General features: G+C 53.2%; 1 protein-coding gene across 1 annotated transcript in view; it reads left to right on the top strand.

Annotated features, from left to right (window-relative positions):
* The first annotated feature begins 233 nt into the window (after nucleotides 1-233).
* IL17REL (interleukin 17 receptor E like) overlaps nucleotides 234-10222 on the top strand; it is a 50882-nt gene continuing 40893 nt past the window's right edge. The window contains 2 exon segments of the mRNA XM_058309147.1: nucleotides 234-335; nucleotides 3097-3124. Coding sequence (XP_058165130.1) covers nucleotides 234-335; nucleotides 3097-3124 — 130 coding nt within the window.

Raw genomic sequence — 10222 nt, 5'->3', positions numbered from 1 at the left:
CTCTGCGCCCCGCCCCATCCCCGCCCAGAGCACCCCACGAGGGCCACGGCCCCGCCCCAGGCCGGGCGGGGCGGAGGCTGCACCGGCCCCCTGGGGAGTGCCCACCTACAGGGGCGAACCCCTCCCCTCCACCGGCCTGCCCGCTCTCACCTTTGGGACTGGAGCTGCAGGCTGGGGTCTGTGGCCACGGGTGCCCTCACTCGCTGCACGCGCCCTTGCGCCACGGCAGACGGATGCTGGCCTGGCGGGCAGTCGCCCTCCTCTCCCTGGCCTGGAGCACCTTCCAGAGCCCGGCCATCCCCCGCGTCACGGAATGTGGCCTCTCCTGCTCCCAGGTGAGCCCCCAGGCGCCTGTCCGGTGGCAGGTGAAGCCCTGCACTTCCCACAGGTGGGCACTGGCCTGGCACCGTCAGAGGAGATGGGGTCTGTGCCAGGGCCAGGGGCCGGGTGTCCCTGGGGGAAAGTCTGGGTGGGGGGCTGCAGGCTCTGAACCGCCTGTGACGGGCCCCCGAGGCCCTGCCACCTGAAGCCCCCCAGGTGCCCCCATGCCATCCCTGGGCTGGGCTCTGGGCAGTGCAGGCTGTGCTGGTGGGACGCTCGGGTAAACGTGCTGGGCGGCGGGCCCTCGGGCCCTCTGCAGGGCAGCTGAGGCCTTGGGGGGCAGGGCTAGTGCGCACCTGCCGAGAGAGGTCCCTGGAGGCAGCCGCGGCGCTGGCCTAGGCGTGGCGGGGACCCAGCAGAGGAAGAAGCGAGGCCGGGAAGGTGTCGTGGAGACAGGGACACGGGGATAGAGGAGAGTACGGACGAGGTTGGGAGACAGGGGTGGGGGTAGGAGAAGGGGGCAGGGGCTGGGGGACTGGGGACATGGCATGTCGCAAGGGACTCCGTGGCAGTCGCCCTGAGCCAAGCATTGCCTGGGAGACGGCAGGAGAGGACGCGGTCCCTGATCTGTCCAGGCCCCTGCCCCGTGGGGGACATCAGCCAGCAGAGGGGCCTAGCGGGGCGGGCATTCTGAGGCCGAGGGGCCAGCGGGCGGCAGAGGTCAGCGGGCTGGGCTGGGGCGCCTGCCTGGGCCGGGGAGGTGGGGGAGTGGGGGGAAAGCGCATAGGGACCCCCGCCCTGCACCGCTCCTCCCGCGGCCGGGGAGTGAGCGCCGGCAAGGCTGACGAGAAGGCGATGGGACGAGACTCGAACAGGCGGAGGCGCCGGGAGGGGCTGCCGGGAGGGGCTGCCGGCCCCCCCCCTACGCCCCGGCCCCGCCGCTCGGGCCCCCCGCCCGGGAGGAAGCGCGCGGCCCTGGCGCCCCCACCGCGCTGCCCGGCACTCGCGGCCCCTCCGCGCCCCGGGAGGCGGCGGCTTCGCCCCATTTTGCTGCGGGGGGGGGCGGTGAGCCGACCCCAGCGTGAGCCTGGCCCCCCGCCCGGGTCTGAGTCCGAAGCTGTCCGCGTCCGCCGCAGGGCTGGGGGCTCGGGCCGAGGGGACAGCGTGGGGGCCGAGACCGACTGGCCTCCAGCCCGGACCCCGCCCAGAGCCGCGCGGGGAACCCCGACGGAAAACCCCGCGGCGCCCAGCGCACCCCACCCCCGCGCCGGGACCCCAGGCGGCCCGCCCCGCCGGCCCCTCTCCCCGGGTCCGCGGCCTTCAGGGGCTGCCGGTGAAGGGGGTCAGGGGGCAGGAGAGGGGCTGCGGCCCTTGGCAAGCCTCGCGGCGCCGGGAGCTGAAGTGGCTCCGCGCCCCCCAGGCCACCCGGGTGTGCCCACCCCCCAGGCCCTGCGGACCTGGGCGGGCTGGGGAGGGGGAGCCGGCGACCGCCGCAGGACCCCAGGGCCAGAGCGGGCGCCCTGCGCGTCTCCTGCCCACCCTCTCCACGGAGCCCCCCGGCCCTCCCGCCTTGAGCTGGGGCTGGGGTGCCCGGGTCCAGGTGGCAGGGGTCCCGGGGCGCTGCCGCCTCCTGCCGCCTCGGGTCTCCCGGCCCCCGCACGGCTGGCGCTGCCCCTCCCCGCGCCCTGCTCCTCCGTGTTCCCGAAGGGGCGCCTGGAGGGGGCCGCAGAGTCCCCTGTCGGGAGCCTGGGCTCCTGGGCGCGGCGGGACGCCTCCAGCCTCCAGGATGTCAGCGGGGGTCGGAAATGTGGGGTGAGAAGGGGCAAGGGGCGGGCAGGTGGGTCCTGGGCGGGAAAGCGGGAGGGCCCAGGGCCAAGGGGCGGGGAAGCTCTCCAGAGCAAAGTTCCTCCAAAACAGAAAGGTCATTTCAAAATGGGGGCGGGGGTAACTAACCACCGGTACCGCCCCCCAAGTCTAGAGCAGAAACGAGCCTTCCTTTTTCCCTTTTCCCACCCGGGCTTTTGCGCCAGGGGCTCCCTTCTGAGCTCCCAGCGAGCGCAGAGCTCCGGCCGCACCCCCGGCTCACCCACCACAGCGGGGCCCCAGCGGCCCCTGCCCCCGCCCAGGCCCCTGCGCCCCCGAAGGCCCCTCTCGGTCCTCCCGCGCCAGGCACGCTGGCAGCAGGACAAGAACTGCGAGCTCAGTTGGGAAAGAGACTCCCCAGCGGCTGCTCCCTGTGCTTGGACCGTTTCCCCCACCCTCACCTCCTCCAAGGGCCGCTCACATTGGCCTGGGGTCCCCTCCTCAGTCACCCGGGCACAATTACATCCGGCACTGGAGCAGACGGCTCTCCTGAACCCCCTTTTCCTGACACCTCTTTCTCCCATGTGACATCGATTTGTCAACATCCAGCATCAGCTGTGATTTCCTGATTGTTCCATCTCCGCGTCTGGTCACTTGGCTATTTCACGCTCTCCGGTGCCCCCCCACCCCCACCCCCACCTCCCGGCACACTGCAGGGGGTGGATCTGTGGGGGCTGCGAGTGCCAGAAGTCAGGGGTGAGGCCACCTGCGGTGGGGGCGGGCCTGAAGACCCGAGCCCAGACTACACTGTTTACTGAGCGGAGTCTTGCTTAGAGCCAGGGTGCACCGCCCCGAGACCCCAAGGGGGAGCCCGAGGCTGGGGGCAGCGCCAGGCCCGCCGGGGAGCGAGGGGCAGGCCGGGCAGGCCGGGGGGGCCCTCCGGCCGCTCACTCCCTCTCGTTCTGTCCCCAGGGCGTCACCTGCAAGAGCCGCGTGAACCGTGAGTAACCTCAGCCTCTGGGGGGTGGGCGCCGTCCAGGACAGCTGCTCTCCCCCAGGCTGCCGGGGTCACCTGAGCACCCCGCAGGAGGCAGGTGCGCCCGCAGGGCCCCGGCGGTGGGGGCCCGCGCCCTCTATCGCGCCACCCCCCAGCCCACCCTCCTGAACACGCCTGCAACCCACCTGGAAACAAGACCCCTGGACCTCCGGGACCCGCCCTGCTGCCCACGGGCTCCCGGTGTCGCCCTCGTGCACGTGCTGGCCGCAGACGCTGCATCTTGCCTGTTGCATTGCCCGAGGCCTCCCTGCTTTCCAGAGGGGCTGCGCCGACCTGCATTCCCGCAGCAGTGTGCGCAAGTCCCCGCGTCACCTCAGAAACACCTTTCCATTTAGGCCCAGTGCAACAGGACACGTCACGGGTTGTTAGGCTTTTTAAATAACTTTATTATATTTGTAAACATAGTCTAGTTAGGCAGGATATATGGAATATATAAGGAAGAATGCTAAAATAAAACTCCAAACCCCCATGTAGAAATAAGCATTTACATTAGGTAAACCTCATAATAGAAATTTTGTAGATAAATACACAGGATCAACATAATTTCTAAAAATGAAAGTGCACTATGTCATTTAAAACAGTGTTCTACTTAGTTTTAATTAAACTTGCGGGAAAGAAATGGCTCGACTTGAGTGAAGCGTGTCTCCACCTCAGGAGGTGCCCGGTCCTCCAGGAGCCCTCTCCAGTTAAGAAAGGAGAGACTAAAACGCTGAGGAGCCTGCGTTCCGCCTTGGCGTGGCCACTTGGGTGGGCTGACCGCCCGCCCGGGGCCAAGAGCGGAGGACCCTCTGCCCAGCTCCGTGGCCGTGGGTGGCGTGCGCTTGACCAGCCGGTGGTGGAGCCAGAGCCCGTCACCAGGGATTCCGCCCCGCCACTCCCTGCCCCCATTGGGGTGGCCGCCGTGGCTTTCCCACGTGAGCCACGTCTTGTCTGCGGATGCTGTCCCCAAGCCGTGTGCTTCTCCAACGCCACCGCGCGTCTCGCCTGACGCCAGCCTGGCTCCGTGGCCTAGGAGCCTCAAGAACCCTTCCACTGCCCCTGTCGTGCCACCCCTTCGCCGCCGCGCCCGCTGTGCCTCCCGGCGAGCTCTGCCAATCCACAGGTTGGGTCCTTCCATCGTTCCAGGGATATTTTGGACTTACGTCTTGAGTGCTCTTGGGGCCCTCTGCACCGGGACCTCGTTTCTCTCTCGGCCGGGTTGCCCTGCCTTCCCCACCTGGTCACATCTGATTCCTTCACCCCTTGTCTTTTGCACCTGCTTTTGTTGTGATTGTCTGAACCCCTCGAAACAGTGTGATTTTCCGGCCTGTTCTCTTCGCTGCTATGTAGTCCCGTGCCCCAGGACGGGGTTGCTTAGTCGGCGATTTGTTTCTTGGGACGGCAGTCCTTTTCTGATCATCCTGCTGTTTGGCCATCTCTCTCTGAGTCCTTATTTTTTGAGTCTGTGCCCTTAGAAAGATGTTCCACAGCCAGAAGCAAGTGCCGCGCCTTCCCCGCTATTTCCTCCGTCCCTTTGGTGACGTTTTTCTCCATCCCTTGTACTTTGTGCATCTTGACTTCTGTGCTCCTCTCTTCCTCCAGTTTCTCTCATTCTTTTTTTTATCTTTTCTAATGTACATCTGTGACATTTCTTTACATCTTGGTCATTCTTCCACAGCTCTATACAGACCTTCAGTTTGCAAGGCTCACCACTGCTCTTTCTTCTTTTCTCTCTCTTTTTTTTTTTGCCTTCAATAAAAGAGGATTTATTGGCCCACGTCAGTGAGAAGTCTAGACTCTGTCATCTGGACCTCTCCAGGGTCTCAACTCTGCTTCCCTCTCTTTTGGTTTCATTCTTTTTTAAAAAATTCTGTTTTATTGATACAGACTAATAAAGCATACAAACCATCCAAAGTTTAAAATCAATGGTATTTGGTATAATCACATAGTTGTGCATTCATCACTTCAATCGCTATTTGAGTGTTTTCATTATTCCAATAGTAATAATAATAAATTTTTAAAAACACAAAAAAGCCCTACCCCTTAGTGATCTCCTCTCAATCTCTATGCTTCCCCTGCTGTATATGGCTACTGTTCTATTTCCATCTTTCTAATTTACTTGTTTTATATTTTGTATAGAAGGAGTCAAATAGATTGAACCCGGGACCTCATACATGCAAAGCAGGTGCTCAGCCACCGAGCTACACCTGCTTTGCTGCAGTACCTTTTTCTAGTTTCTTTCATGTAGTATATTTCCTCTTTTTTTTTTTACCCTTAATGAAAGATTATTGATATATTACTATACATTATTGTCCATATTTTTCTTTGGTTGTATTTTTGGCTGATATTAATATTCTGAACATTAACATACATTTATTCAGTTTCAAAGAAGTCTTAAATACGCACTATTGCTTATACTCATATTTCACACGAAGGTTTCCTATGCTATACAGTCCCATGTTAACATTTTTTTCAGCTTTTCTTCTAGTAAAAGACATGGCTTTAGATTTCCCCTTTTAACCACTGTCATATCCATATAATAGCACTGCTAATTACAAAAACTGTGATGTGCTTTCAACATTTCTATTCATTTCCAAAGATTTACAAACTTTTTACCAATTCTGCACAGATTAACCCTCAACTTTCCATTATCTACCTCATGCTATTTTCTAGTGACATATATTCTAGTAGTTAACTCCATGCGTTCACACAATATATTTAGTTGATAATAGCATAGTCTTACAGTATTTGTCCTTTTGTGTCTGGCTTGCTTCACTCAACATAATGTCCTCCAGTTTCATCCATGTTGTCTTATGCTTTATGACTTCATTTCTTCTTGATAATACATCATGTTTCATTGTATGCATATGCCACAATTTGTTTATCCATTCATCGGTTGTTTCCTGGGTGGTTTTCCATTTTTTGACAGTTGTGAATAAAATTGCTATGAACATAGCAATTGTCTGTCTTGAACATAGCATATTGAACATAGCAGACGTCTGTCTGTGTCACTGCTTTCGGTTCTTCTGGGTAAATACTTAAGAGTGGTATTGCTGGGTCATGTGGCAAATCTATATTCAACTTCTTTAGGAACTGCCCAACAGTCCTCCACAAGGGCTACACCATTCTGCGTTCCCACCCACAGTGAATAAGTGTTCCTATCCACATCCTCTCCAAAACTTGTTTTCCTTCTTTTTAATAGTGGCCATTCTTGTAAGTATGAAATGATATCTCATTGTAACTTTGATTTAGTTTCCCTAATTGCTAGTGATCTGAAATATTTTTTCATCTGTTCTCATTTGTATTTCTTCTTTGGACGAATGTCTATTCAAGTCTTTTGCCCATTTTTCAATCAGGTTATTTGTCTTTCTATTGTTGAGTTACAGCCTCTCTTTATATTTCATGGCTATTAACCCTTATCAGATATATGATTTTCAAGTATTTCTCTCATTGAGTTGACTGCCTTTTCACCCCTTTGACAAAGTCCTTTGAGGTGCAAAAATATTTAATTTTGAGGTCCTATTTATCTGTTTTTTTCTTTCATTGTTTGAGCTTTGGGTGTAAGATTTAAGAGACCCACACCTACCACAAGACCTTGAGGATATTTTGCTGTACTACTTGCTAGAAGTTTTATGGTCTCAGCTTTTATGTTTAGGTCTTTGATCTATTTTTTTTCTTTTTTCTTTCTTTTACTTTGTTATTCTTTGATCTATTTTGAGTTGATTCTTGTATAGGGAGTGAGATAGGGGTCCTCTTTCATTCTTTTGGTTATAGATATCTAGTTCTTCCAGCACCATTTGTTGGAGAGATTCTTTTGTCTGAATAACATGAACTTGGTAGCATTTCAAAAACCAGTTAGCCAAAGATGGGGGAAACGGACTTTGGCCCAGTGGTTAGGGCGTCCGTCTACCACATGGGAGGTCCGCGGTTCAAACCCCGGGCCTCCTTGACCCGTGTGGAGCTGGTCCACGCGCAGTGCTGATGCGCGCAAGGAATGCTGTGCCACGCAAGGGGTGTCCCTGCATAGGGGAGCCCCACGCGCAAGGAGTGCACCCGTAACAAGAGCCGCCCAGCGCGAAACACAGTGCAGCCTGCCGAGGAATGGCGCCGCCCACGCTTCCCGTGCTGCTGATGACAACAGAAGTGGACAAAGAAGACGCAGCAAAAAGACACAGAGAACAGACAACCGGGGGAGGGGAGGGGAATTAAATAAATAAATAAATCTTTAAAAAAAAAAAAAGCCATAGAGATGAGGGTTTATTTCTGGACTCTCAATTCTATTCCATTGAGCAATGTATTTATGCCAATACCGTGGTGTTTTTTTTTTCTAAGATTTATTTTATTTATTTATTTCTCTCCCCTTCCCCCAACCCCACCCTGGTTGTTCTTCTGTCTATTTGCTGCGTCGTCTTCTTTGTCCGCTTCTGTTGTTGTTAGTGGCATGGGAATCTGTGTTTCTTTTTGTTGCATCATCTTGTTGTGTCAGCTCTCCATGTGGGTGGCACCATTCCTGGACAGGCTGCACTTTCTTTCACGCTGGGCAGCTCTCCTTACGGGGCGCACTCCTTGCGCGTGGGGCTCCCCTACGCGGGGGCACCCCTGTGTGGCAGGGCACTTCTTGCGCGCATCAGCACTGCGCGTGGGCCAGCTCCACACGGGTCAAGGAGGCCCGGGGTTTGAACCACGGACCTCCCATGTGGTAGACGGATGCCCTAACCACTGGGCCAAGAACTGCCACCACCGTGCTGTTTTTGCCACTGTAGCTTTGTAATCTGTTTCAAGGTCATGCAGTGAAAGTCCTCCCACATCGCTCTTTTTTAGGATGTTTTTGGCTATTTGGGTGCCCGTTCCCTTCCAAATAAATTTGGTAATTGTCTTTTCTATATCTGTAAAGTAGGGCTGTTGGAATTTTGATTGATATCTCATTAAATCTATAAATCAGTTTGGGTAAGATTGACATCTTCACAATTTAGTCTTCCAATCCATGAACATGGAATGTCTTTCCATTTGTTTAGGTCTTCATTCATTTCTTTTAGCATTGTTTTGTTGTTTTCTGAATACAGGTCCTGTACTTTGGTTAAATCGATTCCTAGGTATTTGAGTATTTTTGTTGCTATTGTAAATGGAAATTTTGTCCTGATTTCCTCCTTAGATTGTTTAATAATAGTGTACAGGAACATTACTAATTTTTGGTTGATCTTGTATCCTGCCACTTTGCTGAACTTGTTTATTAGCTCAAGTAGTTTTGTCATAGACACTCAGAATTTTCTTAATATAGTATCATAAATCTGTCAATCTTATAACTTTTCTGAATTTAAAGTCTGTTTGCCCAGTATTAATATAGCCTAACCCTGCTCTTCTTTGGTTACTGTTTGTGGAGTGTCTTTTCCCAGCCTTTCCCTTTCAGCTGATTAGTATCCCTGGATCTAAGGTGAGTCTCTTGTAAACAGCATATGGATGGCTCATGTTTTCTTATCCATTATGTCAGCCTGTGTCTTTTGATTAGAGGGTTTAATCCATTATCATTCATTACTGTAAGGCATTACTTACTTCAGCCATTGTATTCTTTGACTTTTGTTGTTGTTACCGTGCTTCTCCCCTCGGTGTACCCAGCCCGGATGAGTGCACTGGAGCCGAGGAACCACACACAGTGAACACTCCGGGGACACAGGCTCGTGGCACAGGCCTGGTTTATTGAGGAAGTGTAGTGGTATATATAGGTGAGTGAGGGGAGGTAGGATGGTGTGTAAGACCTGGATTGGTTATGTTAATTTGATAAGGCTGATTGGCTCCAGAGGTCTTGTTACTGAGGGCAGGGGCAGTTTAGGTGGGCTCAGTGGTTGTTTGAGCACTTCAGCGCCATCTTTGAGGAGTGGGTCTTTTGTCTCACCCACAGACTTTCATATGTTATATCTTATTTTTATCTCTTTTTACCCTTTTGGTTACTCTTTCTGGTAGTCTTCGCTTATACACTCTCCTCCAAGCCTTTCTCTCCTGTCTTTTTCTTTCTCACTGTAAGGCTTTTTTTAATGCTCCCTGCAAAGCTGGATTCTTTTTTATGAATTCTCTTAGCTTCTGTTTATTTTTTAATATTTTTAAATCACCTTCATGCAGACCCAGCAGTTATTTTGATTGCTTTCATTTGCTATATGGCGTGCTAGAAGGATGAATTGTGTTCAAGGTAGGAGTACTTAGGGGAGACATAGGGTAAAGAGGAGATAAAAGAAAATTATGGTGACAGGAGGGTATTATTGGGCATGGAGATTGGCCATTGAGGGGGTATAGGATGAAAAAAAGAATCTTTAGACAGACAGTAAAAAGGAAAAGACAAAGATAAGGAAATTCAGGCATGTCTTGATCCATGTCTGTATTAGTCAGCGAAAGCGGTGCTGATGCAAAATACCAGAAACTGGTTGGTTTTTATAAAGGGCATTTATTTGGGGTAGTTGCTTACAGATACCAGGCCATAAGGCATAAGTTACTTCCCTCACCAAAGTCTATTTGGCGCAAGATGGCTGCCGACATCTGCGAGGGCTCAGGCTTCCTGGGTTCCTGCGTTCCTGGGGCTTGCTTTTCTCTGGGTTCAAGGTTCCTTTCTTCCTGGGACTGGCTTCTCTTTCCTCTGTGTGCTGACTTCCCGGGGCTCCAGTATAAGGCTTCAGCATCAAACTCCAACATCAGAAACCCCTAACTCTGTCCTTTGCCATGCCTTTTATCTGTGAGTCCCCACCCACCAAGGGGCGGGAAGTCAGCGCCTTAATGACGTGGCCCAATCAAAGTCCTAATCATAACTCAGTCATGCCCAGGTACAGATCAGATTACAAGCATAATCCAATATCTACTTTTGGAATTCATAACCATATCAAACCTCTACAGTACCTTGGATGTCATCTACTTGTTCCAACATCTTGGGCAGAAGCTTTCCACATCCAATGCCATCTGCTTTTGGAATCCTTGTGTCAATTCTGGGTCCAAAATGGGATTAGCCTCTGAAGGACTTGGAGCACATCTTAGCTGTGACAGGTGGACTCAGGGGCCAGTTCCCTGTAGCTTTACTGCCAT

Source organism: Dasypus novemcinctus, chromosome 12 (genome assembly GCF_030445035.2).
Source record: "Dasypus novemcinctus isolate mDasNov1 chromosome 12, mDasNov1.1.hap2, whole genome shotgun sequence".
Classification (NCBI taxonomy): domain Eukaryota; kingdom Metazoa; phylum Chordata; class Mammalia; order Cingulata; family Dasypodidae; genus Dasypus; species Dasypus novemcinctus.
This window is presented reverse-complemented; position numbering and strand designations above follow the sequence as displayed.